This window comes from Sus scrofa, chromosome 5, assembly GCF_054392235.1.
Source record: "Sus scrofa isolate SSC_HxYL_T2T_F1_AM1 chromosome 5, Sscrofa_HxYL_maternal_Yorkshire_Landrace_v2.0, whole genome shotgun sequence".
NCBI classification, from domain to species: domain Eukaryota; kingdom Metazoa; phylum Chordata; class Mammalia; order Artiodactyla; family Suidae; genus Sus; species Sus scrofa.
Genome location: NC_139387.1, coordinates 75,331,125 through 75,350,000, shown reverse-complemented (window position 1 = coordinate 75,350,000; position 18,876 = coordinate 75,331,125). Strand labels below are relative to the sequence as shown.

General features: G+C 37.8%; 1 protein-coding gene across 30 annotated transcripts in view; it reads right to left on the bottom strand.

The window, feature by feature from the left end:
• The window catches only part of ERC1 (ELKS/RAB6-interacting/CAST family member 1), a 359,940-nt gene that overhangs the window by 248,244 nt on the left and 92,820 nt on the right, over positions 1-18,876 (bottom strand). For all 30 annotated transcript variants that reach the window (XR_014804001.1, XR_014804004.1, XR_002344313.2 and 27 more), the window contains 3 exons: positions 9,682-9,819; positions 8,298-8,438; positions 6,805-6,945 (listed from right to left, as the gene is read on the bottom strand). Coding sequence is in view for 16 of the 30 variants with exons in the window: in XM_084957042.1 (XP_084813168.1) it covers positions 6,805-6,945; positions 8,298-8,438; positions 9,682-9,819 (420 nt within the window). In the remaining 14 variants the exon portion in view is untranslated. The remainder of the gene's footprint in view (positions 1-6,804; positions 6,946-8,297; positions 8,439-9,681; positions 9,820-18,876) is intronic.

The window sequence follows — 18,876 nt, the reverse complement described above, 5'->3', positions numbered from 1 at the left end:
CTTTAGAAAGAAGTCATTTAAAAAAAAAAAAAATTTCTAGGAGTTCCCATCGTCGTTCAGTGGTCAACGAATCCGACTAGGAACCATGAGGTTGCAGGTTTGATCCCTGGCCTTGCTCGGTGGGTTAAGGATCCAGTGTTGCTGTGAGCTGGATGTAGGTCGCAGACACGGCTCGGATCCTGTGTTGCTGTGGCTCTGGCACAGGCTGACAGCTGTAGCTCCAATGTGATCCCTAGCCTGGGAACCTCCACGTGCCAAGAGAGCAGCCCAAGAAATGGCACACATACACACACAAAAATCTACAGTTCCTATTTGAAGAAGGGAAAGGTAAGAGGGTCAAGTGTATTCACTCTTCTCTGTGGTGGTGGTAAAAAGTCATATCGTGGCAAATACAGAAAAAACATCAACCAGGACTTTATGGCTTGGAGGGGTGACCTGTTTCAGGATGCCCGGGGGAGAGAAGGGTCAGGTAGGAAAGAAGAAAGAAAAGTAAAAGCAAATGGTGTAAGAATAGAACAAGCAAGAGAAAAAAAAGTAAAAGGTTAACAAATATGGATTAAAAAAAAACTTGAAAAAAAATTCAGTCTAGAAATAGGTATTTCTTTTCAGAGGTAGGAAAAAGGAATTTAGCATTTTGAAAAAATCTGATATTTGAAAAGCTGAATTTCAATACTTTAATAATTTTGTGGTTATTAACTCATACTGAAGATATAAAATACCAAAATTCAGATATAGCATATAAATCCTTCAGCTTTAAATAGGTCAAAATGACCTCAAGTTATTATTCCAAGACTATTTATTTACTACTCCAAACAAAATAAAGAAGAAATTTTCTTTGAGAATCTCAACTTCTTCTGAATAAATATAACACCAACCGTGCACCAGTTACTGTTTTTAGCAGGAAGAAAACATGCAAGTATTACTTCATGTAAACCTACAAATAAACTATAAAGTAAAAGAGACTGCTAATATAGATGACAAAGATAAAATTCTAAATCTAGTAAACCACTAAAAAGAATTAAAACTGTAGTGGAAAAAAAAAACATGCAACAATATTTTCTCTGCTTTTATTATTACTTTTTTAGTGATACATAATTGACATTATATTACCTTCAGGTGTACGACAATGACTCAATATGTATAGATATTGGGAAATGATCACATTAAATCTATTTAACACCCATCACTACACAGGTGCATTATTTTTTGTAACTGGAAGTTTGTACTTTGTGACCACCTTCACCCACTTTACACACACACCACACAGCACCCTCCATTTCTGGCAAATACCAAATTTTTTTTTTTTTTTTTAAGCCTTTTAGGGCATATGGAGGTTCCCAGGCTAGAGGTTGAATTGGAGCCACAACTGCCAGCCTACACCACAGCCACAGCAATCCAGGATCCAAACCACGTCTGCAACCTATACCACAGCTAAGATCCTTAACCCACGGAGCGAGGCCAGGGATCGAACCTGTAATCTCGTGGTTACTGGTCGCTTCCGCTGTGCCACAACAGGAACTCCTGGCAAACACCAATTCTGTCCTCATATTTGTATGTTCAGGTTTTGGTTTGTTTCTTTTTTTGTTGTTTTTGTTTTTTACCTTCCACAAACAAGTGAAATTATACAGTAATTTCTGACTTATTTCACTGCTCTGCTTTTAAAATGTCATAATGCTAGGGAGGTATGTATCTATCAGAATGGGATAAAATCTCAAATATGATATTTAACAATTATTCTGAGTCCCACATTTTATTACTAAACTCTTATCTCAATCTTACATTAGGAAGTGTGCTCTCATTTATTTTATGACTCTTTTTGTCTTTTTAGTCTTTTTAGGGCCGCACCTGCGGCATATGGAGGTTTCCAGGCTAGAGGTCTAATCAGAGCAACAGCTGCCAACCTACACCACAGCCACAGCAACTCCAGAACCAAACCTCGTCTGTAGCCTACACCACAGCTCATGGCAATGCTGGATCCTTAACCCACTGAGCAAGGCCAGGGATCAAACCCAAAACCTCATGGTTCCTAGTCGGATTCATTTCTGCTGAGCCACGACAGGAACTCCAATTTTATGACATTTTTAAAAGTCAAAGGATTTTTTCCTTTTCAATAAGGTAATTTTCCAATATAAATTAAGTTTAGAAACACTTAAAACATATAAAATACTCAAATTCATTCAACATCTAGCAAAACTAAAAAAACTGTATAAGGAATTCCTGCTGTGACACAGTGGCTCAAGTTGCTGCAGAGGCAGAGGTCTGATCCCAGGCCTGGTACAGTGGGCTAAAGGATCTGGCATTGCTGCAGCTGCAAGCATAGGTCACAGCTGTGGCTCAGATTCAATCTCTGGCCCAGGAACTTCCAGATGCCATGGGTGTGACCCTTTAAAAAAGAAAAAAAGAAAAACCTGTATAAAGCATGTATATTTATTAATTAAGACCTCTGTGATCTACTTTCAAATTCTTGATAGTAGGGAGTTCCCATTGTGGTTCAGCAGTAACAAACCCGACTAGTATCCGTGAAAGTGTGAGTTGATCCCTGGCCTTGTTTAGTGGGTTAAGGATCCTGCATTTCCAGGAGCTGTGGTATACGTCACAGACATGGCTCAGATCCTGTGTTGCTGTGGCTGTGGCGTAGGCCAGCAGCTGTAGCTCCGACTTGACCCCTAGCCTGGGAATTTCTATATGCTGTGGGTGCAGCCCTAAAAAGCCAAAAAAAGCCAAAAAAAAAAAAAAAAATCCTGATAGGTAGATTATTGATTCCATAAATATTTATATGTTAATCAGCATAAAACTAAAGCTGATTCCCAAATATAATAAGTTGTCTTTTTATACTGTTATTTTTAGACTTTATTCTAAAACGGCAAAATTCAAACAAATACCTCCATAAAACGAGTGGATCTGTTTCATATGGAAAACCCACTTTAACTTCCAACATGTAAAAAACTCACAAGTCACCACTACCGTTCTTACAAGAACAAGTTGAAAAAGAGAAAATGACTTTTTTTGGACCTATCAAAAAACTGAGGTCACAGGACAAATTACCCCTCCAAAATCAAGAGACAAAGCCATAGAGTTGAAGTTGAGACTGCTTTCCTGGAGCAGAAGCTGCTGGCAGAAACACTTAAAGGCTGAGTGTGGACACACGAGCTAGAGTGAGAAAGTCCTTGGGGCTACAGTGTAAGGGGAGCCCCCATACTTTCACAGGCTTTATCACCAGGAACCACACACACTAGGGTCACACAGTGAAGAGCTCATAAAAATCCCCCTGTGGCTCTGAGAGCAAGGGGAAGAGTAACAACTGTGAAATATATCCAAAGCATACTCTATCCAAAGACAGACTCTCCAAGAGTAAAAATTCTAACAGAGCTTTATCCCACCCGGGGAAAGGACATTTCTCCCATCCTAGCCCCTACTGCTAAAAACTAGACTCAGATATTTGACACAGATGTTGGAATTATCAGCCAGGGAATTTAGAGTAACTATAATTAGGAAGTTCCTTGTGGCATAGCTGGTTAAGGATCTGGCCCTGGCACCACTGTGGCACATGTTGCAAATGCAGGGCGGGTTCAATTCCTGATCCAGGGAACTTCCACATGCCATGGGTGCAGCCAAAAACAAAATAAACGAAACAAAATAAACTAGAATTAAAAGTTAAAGGCTCTAATGGAAAAAGGAGACAAGAGCCAAGAGTAGATGGACAGTATAAGCAGAGAAACGGACACTCTAAGAAAGAATCAAAAGGAAATGCTACATACAAAAAACACTAAAGTCTCGCTTATAACATGGAATCTTAAAAAGTTGAACTCATAAAAGCAGAGGGTAGAAGAATGATTGTCAGGGGCTGGGGGTGGGGGAAATGGGGAGAGGTTGGTCAAAGTGTACAAACTCTCAGTTCTAAGGTGAGTAAGTCCTGTCTACAACATACCACCCTGAACGCTTCCGATCTCGTCTAAGATGAATAAGTCCTGGGGGATCTAAGTACAGATAATGACTACAGTTAATAATGTTGTGTGGCATACTTGAAATTTGCCAAGAGAATAGATCTTAAAAAGTGTTCTCAACAATTTAAATGTTGAACCAATGGATGGATTAAAAAAAATGTGGTATGTATGTACGTATATACACAGTAGTGTTTGCCATAAAAAGGGTAAAAATATTGCCACTTGCAACAAGATGGATGGATTTTGAGGGTATTATGCTAAGTAAGATAAATCAGACAGAGGAAGACAAATATCACATGACTGGACTTATACATGGAATCTAAACAACAACAACAAAAAGATGAAGCTCACAGATAAAGTGAAAAGACTGGTGGTTGCCAAAAGTAGGGATTCAGGGCAAAATGGGTGAAGGTGACCAAAAAGCATAAATTTCCAGTTATAAGCAGTAAGTCCTGGGGATGTAGTACACAGCAATTGTGACTATAAATATGTACTGCATATTTGAAAGTTGCTAAGAGAGTAAATCTCACACACAAAAAATTTATAACTATATGCATTGATGGATGTTCACTAGACTTATTGTGTTGATCATTTTGCAATATATACAAATACTGAATCATTTATGTGTACTCCTGAAACTAATATGTTATTATGTCAATTATACTCCAATTTAATTTTTTAAATTCTTATTGAAATATAGTTGATTTACAATGTTGTGTCAGTTTCAGGTATACAACAAAGTAATTCAGTTTATATATATATATATATATATATATATATATATATATAGTCTTCCATTATAAGTTATTACAAGACACTGAGTAGTTTCCTGTGCTATATAGTATGTGCCTGTTGGTTATCTATTTTATATATAGTAGTGTGTATATGTTAATCCCAAACTCTTAATTTATTCCTCCCAATTATACTCCAAAATTAAAAGTGTTCCCACCACACATACACACACACATACACACAAAGGCCACTAGATAAGGTGATGAATAAATATTAATTAGCTTGACTACAGTAATCATTTCACAATATACACACAGATCAAATCATCATGTTGTACACCTTAAATACATACAATTTCAACACTGAAAAAGCTGTAGGAAAAAAAGTCAAAATGTACATTGCAAACTCTAGGGCAACTATCTCAAAACTTTTAAGAAACATAATTGATATTCTAAGAGGGGAGAGAAAAGGGAATCATACAAAATGCTCAAAACAGAAGGCAGAAAAAAAAAAAAAAAATGGAGTTCCCGTCGTGGCGCAGTGGTTAACGAATCCAACTAGGAACCATGAGGTTGCGGGTTCGGTCCCTGCCCTTGCTCAGTGGGTGAACGATCCGGCATTGCCGTGGGCTGTGGTGTAGGTTGCAGACGCGGCTTGGATCCTGCGTTGCTGTGGCTCTGGCATAGGCCGGTGCCTACAGCTCCGATTCAACCCCTAGCCTGGGAACCTCCATATGCCGTGGGAGCGGCCCAAGAAATAGCAACAACAACAACAACAAAAGACAAAAAGACAAAAAAAACAAAAACAAAAAAAACAAAAGGCAGTAAAGAAGTGACAAAAAGAAATGAAGAACAAATGAAACAAACAGAAAACTGATTATCTCCTTCTTGGAGGAGTGCATTGTAGGAGCAGTGTAGTAGGAAAACATCAGTAATTCATTAAAATGAAAAGTTACAACTGTCCAGAATGAGATAAGGGAAAATATGAAAAGAAAAATGGCAGTGGGCAGAAAAACAAGTAAAAAAATCAAAGTAAGGGAAAGTCACCAACCTCCTCTACCCAAAGATAGCTTTATTTTTTTATCATCAACCTAAATACAAAGTATAAGAAATCATATAAAAGACCAGCTATAGAAGTATCCTGATAACAAGGAGATTAAAAATAAACAAAAAGAAAATGCGGGGAGTACCCTGAAGGCCTGGCCTATTAAAGATCCCTGGCCTGGGAACTTGCACATGCCTCAGGCGCAGGTGAAAAAAAAAGAAAATGTGGGGTTGTCATAAACAAGGGAGTTTGAAATGTTAGTGAATAACATTTACTACTGCTCAGTTTTATAATCCTAAATATATCTAACCATTTTATCTTCAATATTCTAGTATTAAATAGAAAGTTATCCCTGCTTATTTAGTGAGGAGGGGAAGTCAACTATCAAATCTGACTTAATCTCAAAAAAAGAATTTTCCTACTTATTCAGAAGTAACTTTAAGATACTGGATTTTCTGCCTTTCCTTAGCTTAAGAACATGATGTTTTTCTTGGCATACCCTAAAATAATGATCCATTATGGAGTTTCATATTGAACACATGCAATATACAGAAAGAGAACAATGCCTAAAGTCTGAAGAACAGGCTGTACCCCTTTTCATTAGTAACCATATGAACTGGACCCAGTGATCAGAGTTGATAGCTCAGAGAAAATAAATATGTAAGTGCTTTGAAAACTACCAACTGCCATATAAATATTAGAGAGGTATAAATCAATGCAATGGAGAGTAAGTATCTGCACCATATCCTAATATTCACTGGTATGGGTGACTGTTAAATTATCTCCTTCTAAGAAACCTAGTGCTTATGGAAGAAAAATATCAGATAATTGAGACTTTTTTACATTGTGATCTTACATTTCATCTATCAAGGAGCTGCTTATTTTAATCTCTCTCTGAACTGGGGACCCAGGAATAAAGTAAAACAGGATAAGAATGCTAAGAGAATTAATCAAGATATAAAAGTTATTTTGAAGCTTAGAAGATTACTACTCCATTGTCAAACTATTCCATATGAACTCTGTAGAGTTTTCTACTATGTTCTTATTTAAAGCACAGAAAGAAAACGGAAAAGTTTTCTTTAACCTTTTTCAACTGTGATTCCATTTTCAGACACTCTTCCTTCTTCTGCTCCAAAGCAATTTCTAGTGTCTTAAGCCGTGAGTCCTTTTTCAGTCCTGAGGAAGCCAGAGAAGAAGCATGTTCTTTCAGATCCAAGAGTGAAGCCTAAAAGAAGCAACACATGTTGAAAATTAAATACTATTTATTAGTAAAATAGAGATTCAAGTTCTTAAATTTATTTTCCTGGTAGCTTGTTGTTTTTTTCTATTACCATATACTGACATTTCAAGAACATGATATATAAAACAATAATATTAGCTCTGGCTTTCTCTTTCTCTCTTTTTTTTTTTTTTTTTTTGGCCATGTCCAAAGCATGCAGAAGTTACCAGGCCAGGGATCGAACCTCAGCCACAGCAGTGACAATGCTGGATGCTTAACCACTAGGCCACTAGGGAACTCCTTAGCTATGGCTTTCAAGTCCTGACTGAAAGAAAATGAATTCCCAAGAAACACCAATTGAATAGTGATTTAAAGAGCTGTATCAACCAATACCTACTCATTCCCAAAAAATAAATGCAAGTACATCAACCTTTGTGAATGTAAGCAGTCAACCACAGCGGCTATACTGTTAAATATAAAGTACTCTTCCCTTTTAGAAGAAAAATTCCACTAAAAACTTAAATTTCCATAAATGTTCCTAAAGATTAATAGAAAGAAAACCCTGAGAATGTCCCTAAAGCTCATGATTATGTGGTAACAAGACGTTAGGCATTTTTGCTATTTGGTGGACATCAACAACATTCTCCACAAGTAAGATCAAAGCATATTATTAACTCACCTAATTGGGCAACAATCACTTAAAATTTCTATGTGAATGTTGAAGTGACCTTTATGAGATGATATAAATAAACTGTCCTCTTTTTGCATTTCCTATTTGTCTATCACCTTTCATATAAGCACATATTTCTCCAAACATAACTGAGAAATACTGTTATTTTAGGATCTATAAAATGTCATTAAATTGTAAGAAAACAACTCGTAAAAGCTGAAAGAGGTAAGAGGTAAGACTTAGGGAATAAATGATTCAATCTACTGCAAAGCTTCTCAAAATATCCCTTAAGGTTTTCCCAAAAGATCTGCTATAAGAACATTTTTGAAATCTTCCATCAGATACCTTTGTGTGTGCGTGTGTGTGTGATTTTAGGGCGGCATGTGTGGCACATGGAAGTTCCCTGGCTAGGGGTCCAATTGGAGCTGCTGCCGCCGGCCTACGCCATAGCCACAGCAGCACCAGATTAGAGCCGTGTCTTCGACCTACACCACAGCTCACATCAATGTCAGATCCTTAACCCACTGATTGAGGCCAGGGGTCGAACTCTCAAGTCAGATTTGTTTCTGCTGCAGCCACAATGGGAACTCCCAGATGCTTTTTATATATATTACGTTACATACAAACACCACATACACACAAGGCACTAACTAAGCAAACCAAATAATTCCATTTTGGTGATCTCAACCTCTTTCTCTGAGAGGTCGCCTTGCAATAGGCTGACTTTTTCTTTCAAATCTTTAAGATCTTTTTTGTAGTTATCAATTTCCTCCTGTTTTTCTCGCTCATCTCGGTCCCGCTGCTCCTTTAAGCGTTCAATAGTCCGCTCCTGTTAAGAAAGCACATCAGTACATCAGAAAATTCCTTTCATATTTCTATAGTACAACTTTAATAGAGCTTTTAGCTGATAAAATTTCATAATTCCATGCTCCATTCAAAAGATAGTGCTAAGTCATAAACAATTTACTTTTTAAGAATTCATCTTTCCTACCTATCATGCTGCAACAAACACCTGGCTTTACTCTTTTGATCCCTCTAGGTCTCTTTCTCTATAATCGTAACTAGGACTAGATGTCCCTGAGGTATTCTTTTGGAATAATCCCATTTATCCAATTCCCAAATAACAAAAACTTATATATACACCCTAAGGACAATAAGTAGCAAATATTTCTTCTTTATATATTATTCACATGTTGTCAATACAGCAACAAAAACAACGCACAATTGTTGGGGAGATTATGATTTGTTGAGCTTAAAACATAAGGAGGGGTAAAGAAAACAGAAACCATTAAAACTTCTGTCAACAGATACTCAGGAAGTTTGAAAGTTGAAGCAATTTAAGTATATTTCTGCATATTATTTCTGAATATATTTAGGGGTCAAGCCTTGATCCCTGGCAGGCAGCCTGAAGCATTCTGAGTTCAAGAGGCTTAAGAAACAGTGACCGTATTCCTTTAAAAAAAATAAAATAAAACCCAATTAAATGTTCCACCAAAATTCCTTAAACCTCTTTCCAAGATATTAATACTTGTCATATTGGGCCACTTCTTCATTTAGCTAACCATTCCTGAAAAACCAGGTTTGCTCATCAAGGCAAAGTGAAGTGGCACGGCCAAGACTAGATAAACAGCAAGTACACTATATCAGTAACTGAAACCCATGGATATATTAGGTACCAAGGTGGCTTAAGCAAAAAGGAACTAATACTGCCTCCTGATGTTCAATGTCTGATATTCCCACATCACCAAATTCCAGCTAAACATGTACATAAAAAGAATGTTTCTTTGTCTTCAGAAGACAGTAAATGGGGAATATATGGCTGATTTGAGAAAACTTAACCACTACCCTCTAGTGCGGAGCCCATGTTGCCTAGCAACAGATTCTTACATTGGCAACAATGAAATAGATCTTCTTGCTCTTATACTAGACATGTTAGCAATAGCAGAGGGAGCTCTTTTCCCTTTTCCAAAGCAACTTCTCTCAGAGAAGAGAAGTCTCATCACTAGAGCAAATCTAGACTAATGAGAAAACAGAAGAGATGTGTCTGTGAGGAGCCTGGGCTAGTCACTCACCTTCTCCGCAAGGGCCTCCTCCAAAGTTGTCAAGGCAGTGTCAGTGTTGGTGGTGTCAGCCTGCAATGATTTGACTCGCTCCTTCAAGCTGCTCATCTGCTTTTCCTTATCTCTAAGTTGCTCTTGGAGATTTTCAATCTGAGTTGTGCACACACATTTAAGAGGGAAAAAGGAAATTAAAAGAAATACAAATAGACACAATACTGATCATTTTAAGTTGGAAACAGATAGATCAGGGTTGTCTGTCAGTGTGTGTTCTATGGAAATAACTTTTGATCCTGAGGGTTTTAGAACTGCAAGCAAAACTTTAAACGTAGAATTTGTAGCCAGAAGAGAGAAAAGACCCAACACATACAGGATAAAGAGAAGATCTACAGAGAGGTAAAGCCATAAGAAACTGGATTACTTCCAAAATGACAGTGTAAATGCCAAGAGGGAGTTCTTTAAATAAATGTTGAGGGGAGTTCCTGTTGTGGCCCAGTGGAATCGAATCTGACTAGGAACCATGAGGTTGTGGGTTCGATCCCTGGCCTCGTTCAGTGGGTTAAGGATCCGGCGTTCCCATGAGCTGTGGTGTAGGTTGCAGATGCGGCTCGGATCCTGTGTTGCTATGGCTGTGGTGTAGGCCAGCTCCTGGGAACCTCCACATGCTGCAGGAACAGCTGGACAGTAAGAAAAACAAATCAGCTGTATAGGAGTTCCCGTCGTGGCGCAGTGGTTAACGAATCCGACTAGGAACCATGAGGTTGCGGGTTTGGTCCCTGGCCTTGCTCAGTGGATTAACGATCCGGCGTTGCCGTGAGCTGTGGTGTAGGTTGCAGACGCGGCTCGGATCCCGCGTTGCTGTGGCTCTGGCGTAGGCCGGTGGCTACAGCTCCGATTCGACCCCTAGCCTGGGAACCTCCATATGCCGCGGGAGCGGCCCAAAGAAATAGCAAAAAAAGACCAAAAAAAAAAAAAAATATGGAAAAGAGAGGATGAGTTTGTGAAACTGTGGAAACAGCATCAGTAGGGAAAGTCACGTACACGTAATGAAAAATAGAAAAAATATGAAGGATGTAGAGAGATATCTTTAACAAGCTCAAGGAAAATTAATAAGTCAGGCAAATATTCTCAAACACAGAAACTTCATTCTTTCATTCAACACATATTTGAGCTCCTGCTACATACATGCCAGGCACTTTTCTAGGCATTGAGGATGTAGAAGTAATCAAAAGTCATAAAAATCCCTACCCTCAAAGAGCCAATACAGTAGACAATGAGTGAACGAATGAATGAATGAATGAAATAACCATAGTATGTAGAACAGCAATAAATCCTATGGAGGAAAATGAAGCAGAAGAATATATACTCCTAGTCTCCTCTTGAGCTAATACTAGAACCAGCTGGTTTATATGGTTTCCAAAAAGCAACATAAATGTTCTCTCCTTTGCGAAGATTGTCTCGCTCTTAACCCTATGACAATAAGATGATCACTGTCTGTATTCCATCAAACACATACATATTATACGTACATACATACACACATTCCCCATTCTTGTTTCTACCTATATTTATAACATTTATCTCCGTTTTTCCATCCATCTATACATAACTCTAATTATCTGTTTTATACACGTCTCCATGAGTAGACTGGATCCTACTCTCCATCGAGTTTTGTATTTTCATATCTGGCACACATCAGATATGAACCTATAATATATTGGTTCATTAATCAGTAAATAATACATATGCCTGGACTTGTATAAACTGTATTTAGCCATACACATAAACTTTTGCCAAGAAAGAAACTACAAAACAACCTTAGATCCAACCTTCCAATAATTCCCTGCAGCAATCAATTTAATATAAGTTCTTAAAGGGTCTGCTTCATTCCACAGGGGAAGAAAAAAAGTCCCTCTCCAGAGTCAATGAGAACCCACAGCAGGAACAAATAACCTAAGTAAAAAGACTTGATAAATTTAGAATAGGGGGTCATGAACACTGCAAGGCTTGGATTTTTCACTCTGTAACAAGGAAATAATCCTACAGATGAACCAGGAAAAGTCCAAAGCCTATTGTGACGAAAGACCATCACAGATGCAAAGCATTAGTTTCCTTTAGTTTAATCAGACACTACTGTTGGACTCCCATATGGATCAACACTTAGGCAAATTTATAACCACAAAAGAGGTTTTGCCACTTAAAAATCTAGTACTGGATATACATACAGGATGCAATGAGCTGGTATTCACATGCTTAGCCAGCTGTGCAGGTCACTCTCATTGCTAACATACAAACCTTACACAAAGAAAAGATATGACTGTAATTGTAATGTATACATGTAAGGATAACCTGACCCCCTTGCTGTACAGTGGGAAAATAAAATAAAATTTAATAAAAAAAAAAAAAAAAAAAAAAAAAAAGAAAAGATATGATCGTGCTGTTGATCAGACTTTCTTACCAAGAAAGAGCAGTGCAAGCACATTTTTTTCAAAATGAAATCTTACAGAACCAGCCAAGTTTTACATATAAGAAAAGATATTTGTTTTATGAGCCCACCTAATATACAAATATGCATGGTAAGGATAATACCTTTCTTTCTGCTCTATCATCAGCATCTAAGAAAGAAATTAAGATGTTAACTGTTAACAATTTCACTTACATAATTTATATGTAGTCAAACTATTAAAGGTCTTTGCCAGCAGAAAACCTTTTCCTGATACACTCAGAGAAGAAGCTGCTAAACTAGGTAGAATCCTCATTACCTGCCAAGTTCTCCTTAAGATACTTCTTCAATCACCCAGCTGTCTAAACAGATTGTTAAATTAGAGGGGAGGAAAAAGGTGGCTATTCTTGGACTCCTATTTACTTCTAAAGAGAAGAAATAAACATTCCACAGCGAAAGGAATTGACAAAATAAACAAAGGACAGTGGTCACTAAAAAGGCCTCCTTTGGGCAAGTTTGCCATCCATGACAGAGACTTGAACTAGACACAGATACGTGCAAACTAGTTACATAAGCATGAAATAAACCCAAGAGAGGCTCTATGTGGTGTGAGGGAGGAGGGGTATAGAAAAAACACTTCTCATTTATCCAGCATCATGATCAACGATAGCTCAATTCTACTGAAAATTCCCTTTAGATATCCTCACTTTGGTTGTCATTCAAGATTGTGCTTTTGTGGAGTTCCCATTGTGGCACAGCAGATAAAGGACCTGACTTGTCTCTATGAGGATGTGGGTTCAATTCCTGACCTCACTCAGTGGGTTAAGGATCTGGTGTTGCTACAAACTATGGCATAGGCCTCAGCTGCAGCTCCAATTAGACCCCTGACCCAGGAACTTCCAGCCATATGCCACAGGTGTAGCCATTAAAAAAAAAAAAAAAATGTGCTTTTGTGATCTAGGATCTCTGGATTCACATGTGTCACTAATCAGAGAGGTCTATGAATGCTACCACATTATTCCTGCCATTATTCTCTTCTTTTTCACTAATTCAATGCTGAGGTTGTGAAAACTGTTCACCCTGATAGTCCCACATCATATCATTTCAGTATTAACTATGCAATTTCTATAAAATATACTGTGGAAATCTCATTCTATACTAAGTTCAAGTATCCTCAGGATTTAAAATGCATTATTTACAGAAGTTTCGAATATAACAGCCAAGAGAAAAGCTGGATCACCAGCACATGCTTGAATACTATGATAAAGATGATCGTTTGGAATCATGCTCAGTGGGAAAATACTCATTTAAATATGCTCAGAATATCTACCAAGAAAAGAAAAACTTTCCATTTTGTAGAAACAGAAACCACAAAATCTCTAAAATAATAATATGATAAAAACAAAAATAATGATGATGATGATGATGGTGGAGAGCAGGTGGTGTTGATAGAGGGACCACTAACACTGACAAAGAGTGTAGTGTGTCAGGCACTGTTTTAACAACTCTATGTATAACAGCTATTAAAGCACCACCACAAGATTATAATTCTGAGGCAATCGAGCTCCAGAACTCTACTCTTAATCACTGTACTATAAATAATATGTTCTGTAATGGAAAAAAAAAATCACACAAAGATGTCTCAAGCATCCTTCCATAAACCATTCTGCATTACTGAGTAGTGTTAATCAATAAATACAACATATTAGTACTACGGTCACATATTGAAATTTTCTCCCCAACTGAAGCAAAGAATGAAGGGCAAAGGTACCAAACCACAGCCCATGCTGAAGTGTGTATTCCACAAACCTCCGTGTATGTACAGCCACACACAACACATTAAAGCTGGTGGGTAGAACCAGAGATACCTGATATCAGGACAAGTAACATGATAGTATTAAAACAATCTATTTAGAAGCTCCCTCATAGCTCAGCAAACTTAAGGATCCGGTGTTGTCACTGCTGTGGCACAGGTTGAATCCCTGGCCCAGGAACTTCCACATGGTATGGGTGCAGTCAAAAAAACAACAAAAAACAAAAAAAGCAGTCTATATAACCTGACTTTCAAGGGGTAGAAGGAGGCTACTTTATTTATACATGTGGACTGAGGAGCACTTATCAACAGCTAAAAAGCTTTTCTTCCTTTAATTATTTATACTTAATAATATTGAAAATCAACAGAAAGACTGATGCATAAAATGACATATTTTATAATTCTATGGGCTTTTTCCTAATTTATGCATACCCTGTTATAAAAAGAAATCATTAAGTACCTATTAGCATGTATTCAATTCCTACACAAGATGGAAGGAATCAGTGTTTATTCTATACATCTGTGTCCCTGATAAGTGGGGGAATCAATCAGGTTTATACATACAGTCTAATATCACAGAGAAAAACAAACAATGAAGAATTTGAGAAGGAAATACTTTTTAAGTTAGAAAAAGAAGACATTTTCCTTAAAATAACCTCTTAATTATATTTATGGCCTGGGAAGAAAATAAAAATAACATAATAATTACATAGAGTCTTCTCATACAATTTCTATTTTACAAAGAGAGAGAAAACTCGAAGAAAGAGGATGACGACTACTGCCAAATGCACGCTACATGTGAACCCATCAAGTCTAGTTCCCTATCGGAACAGATTTCTTAACATCTTTTGTTTTGGTTTTATCAGCATTGCCAGGTGTCAAAAACTGTCATGTTTCAACGTGGGTGATTTATTCTTAGTCAAGTGGAACTGATTACTCTACCTCTGAGGCCCTAATCACTGAGTAAAAGTAGAAGAGACTTCCTATAGGATATAGTTCTAAGGATCAGAAATCCCCCAATACTTCTTGCAGCCACCTAACCACTCTGAACATCATTTAAAGGAAAGAACTTTTTTTGATTATGCCTCCACACTTGTTCTAAGTAGCCATCAGCATCAAATTTACCGTGTGAAGCAAGTTTTTCAGGAAGGCTCCGACTTTTGCCTTCTGGTTAATATCTTTCAATATCAATGGCAGAAGTATAGTTTGGATGAACTGGTCATAATCAGCTGGCAAAAAGGGATCTATAGTAATCAACAGGCTCTAGGAAAAAAAAATTCACTAAGTCCCCTAATTTCTAAGCAATTGTCTACTACACTGCACTCCTGTGAAATGTACTAACAAGGCACAACTATAATTTACCAAAGTGAGAAGGCTTTGCCCAGACTATACTGGCCTCTAAATTTTACTTGTCTAGTCATGTGTTTCCACTGATTAGTAGATACGAGAGTAACAAAGTCATGAGGAACTCTAAGCAATGTTTTTTGGTTTTTTTTTTTTGTCTTTTTGCTATTTCTTTGGGCCGCTCCCGCGGCATATGGAGGTTCCCAGGCTAGGGGTCGAATCGGAGCTGTAGCCACCGGCCTACGCCAGAGCCACAGCAACGCGGGATCCGAGCCGCGTCTGCAACCTACACCACAGCTCACGGCAACGCCGGATCGTTAACCCACCGAGCAAGGGCAGGGACCGAACCCGCAACCTCATGGTTCCTAGTCGGATTCGTTAACCACTGCGCCACGACGGGAACTCCTCTAAGCAATGTTTTAAATGCAATTTGGGCTGCTAAACCTCCCATATCTGTATTCTCAATTACTGCTGGGGTCTTTAATAAACCCAGCAAAAATTCAAGCTGACAATCAATTATTTCTTTGGTTGAGTTTCCCTCTCAATCGTGCTACTCTCGTAAGTAATGGAGTGGATCACTGTAATGAATAAACAGCTAGCCGTGTCACGCTGTGCCAGTTACTTGATCTAATCACTTACCTATAAAACAAAAACCACTAATATTCCTTTCCATTCTAAAATTAAAATTTTGGGGGGCCATATCCCCGGCACATGGAAGTTTCTTGGCCAGGGTCGAATCTACACTGCAGTTGTGACCTGCACCACAGTGGTGGCAACTCCAGATCCTCAACCCATTGTGCCACAGGGAACTTCCCAACCATATTCTTATGAAGAGGAAGATGAGAACACTTAAAAAGTAATAAACTTCAGCAGAGTACTAATATATTTCATCTTAAAAACTGTTCAAACCTAACTATACAGGAAGTATAGGTATGACCTTTAGGAAAGTGTAGTCTGAGTCCACTGTTAGATTTTATTAATCGCTGGGAGGGGAAGTAAGTTCCTTGATACACTTGCTCATGGTACAGGTAATAAAACTAGGGACCTCTTGGATTAAAATAAATGGATAATATGAAGCAAAAGCTGGTGAGAGCAAAGGTCACTGCCAGTCAAAATCTGAGTAGTAGGCAACTATGGAAATGGCTCAACTACTTCTTTTTATATCTAGCAGGCACATAATTTGATAGATCTTCCTATGTTGAAATTGTTCACAAAGCAAAGAGGATTCATTAATCCACAATGACTATCCTTCTGAAGCAGTGCCAAGGATGAGACTGTCCCTAGAACCTCAATTCACATCATCTATATGAATGGTGTCCCCTGAAGCTGTACAATAACAATGGCTGTCTAGACAGAACACTCATATCTAATAGTTCACTATATTTTAATGATGAAAAACTCAGCACTTTTAAAGAACTAATTAAAGCACACACACTACACTAGTTTCTGCCCACCCCCTACCCCTACCAAAAAAGGAACAACTATTCTCTGCATTACTTATTTACAGTAGCAAAGTTGGGAAAAATAAAATGCCTAACAACAGAAAGCTAGCTAAAACAAATAGCTATCCACTCAATGGAATATTATTCAACAATTACAATTCATATATTTGATGACTGGGTAAGGATGCAGAAACTTGTTTACCATACACTATTACAAGAAAAAGAAAAATTACCAAAATGTACAATATTATCCTAGCTTGACGTAAGGAAAGGTTTATTTTTACATAAATTTTCTTTGTTATAGCTTTTCTGTATTTTTCAAATATTTAAATGTACTTCCATTACTTCAATGATAATGACAAAACCAACAATCTTTTAACTGCTATCTAAGAAATCTTAGGATTTACGATAAGAAATATAATTAGGATTGGAGTTCCCATTGTGGCACAGCAGTAACAAACCCAACTAGTATCCATGAGGATGTGGGTTCGATTCCTGGCCTCATTCAGTGGGTTAAGGATCTGGAGTTGCCATGAGCCATGGTGTAGGTCACAGACGTGGCTCAGATCTGGTGTTGCTGTGGCTGTGGTGTAGGCTGGCAGCTACAGCTCTGATTCAACTCCTAGCCTGGGAACTTCCACTTGCCACAGGTGCAGCCCTAAAAAGACAAAAAAGAAAAGAAATATGATTAGGATTATGATAGGAGAGATTCTCTTAACATATACATTTATCAACATGGGAAATCTCTGGGGGATTCTGTGGGACATGGAAGCAACCCTATTCAACCCACATGTTTCACAGTTTTGTACTGTCAGAGATGTAGGGGATTTTCCTTACAGCCAAAGAAAGGCTGGGAGACAACAAATGAATCCAAAGGAACCAAGACTTTCAAAACCTATTTGAAATAGATGATCCTAATGGGATGCTTCACATATTTTTAAGTCTAAATTCCAGTTCACATATTTTTAAGTCTAAATTTCAGTTCATCTTACTAAGTTTTTATTTTATTTTATGGCCTGAAGTAAGGTCAACTTGGTGATTTTTCTAATCTTAAAAAACCCTGCAGTTAAAAAAATGTGTTGAGAGAAAAAAGTGAGGAGGTCTGGCAGTTATAGGAAAGTAAAACAGACAAAGGACAAAATACATGTCTGATGCTGGAAGCTATTTTCTGCTGAGGGTGCTCATATCGACGTGGCAGAGAAGGACAATCACAAAAAGTTACTTCATCAAAGTTCAATATAATAACCTCAGGAGGTTAATTATTTCAACTTCTCAACTAGAGCTGACAGGCACCTAGGCACCTATCCAAACGCACATTCCCGCAGGTGAGAACGCAAGGCAAGTTGATTCATGTCAAATTATAAGTTGTTTTAAGCAGAAAAAAAATATTAACTGTGCCTCAAAACTTTGATCGAGCGGTTTTTTTTTTCAAATCTTTGTCCCTTTCTAGATACTTATCTATGTATTTATACTCTGACAAGTTCCTGCTATAAGAGACCACTAAGAACCTCCTTTATCACAACAGACATGTGACCCTTATATATTACTTGTTAATAACCATTTTTCAAGTTCAGAATGTGTGTTCAGTCAAAACAGAAGTCAAGGCACCCTGAACTAGAGCTTGCAAGACTCTGATTATATTAATATGGCATACAATAGAAATGGACATGTGTACATAAATCCTCAAATTACAGATTACATAAAGTCAAAAGAAATGATATTTTAATAAGGATCAAAATTACTTCTATGTTGTAGAAAACATTACAGTATAAGCCTCTGAATAGTTCTTACTTATACCTTAGCACCTGAAAATAAAGAATTTATCCAAAGGCAATGTTCTCTCAGGTCCATTCCTATTACCTCCATGATAACGATGGTAGAACAAGTTTCCACATTTCTCCAGCTGAAAACTACACAGCCCTTTAAACACACATCCACCCTTATCCCAGGAATGCAAGATTGATTCAACATACAAAAATCAGTCAAGGAGTTCCCATCATGGTACAGTGGAAACAAATCCAACAAGGAACCAGGAGGTTGTGGGTTCAATCCCTGCCCTCACTCAGTGGATTAAGGATCTGGTGTTGCTGTGAGCTGTAGTGTAGGTTCCAGATGTGGCTCAGATCTGGTGTGGCTGTGGTGTGGGCCAGCAGCTGTAGCTCTGAAGA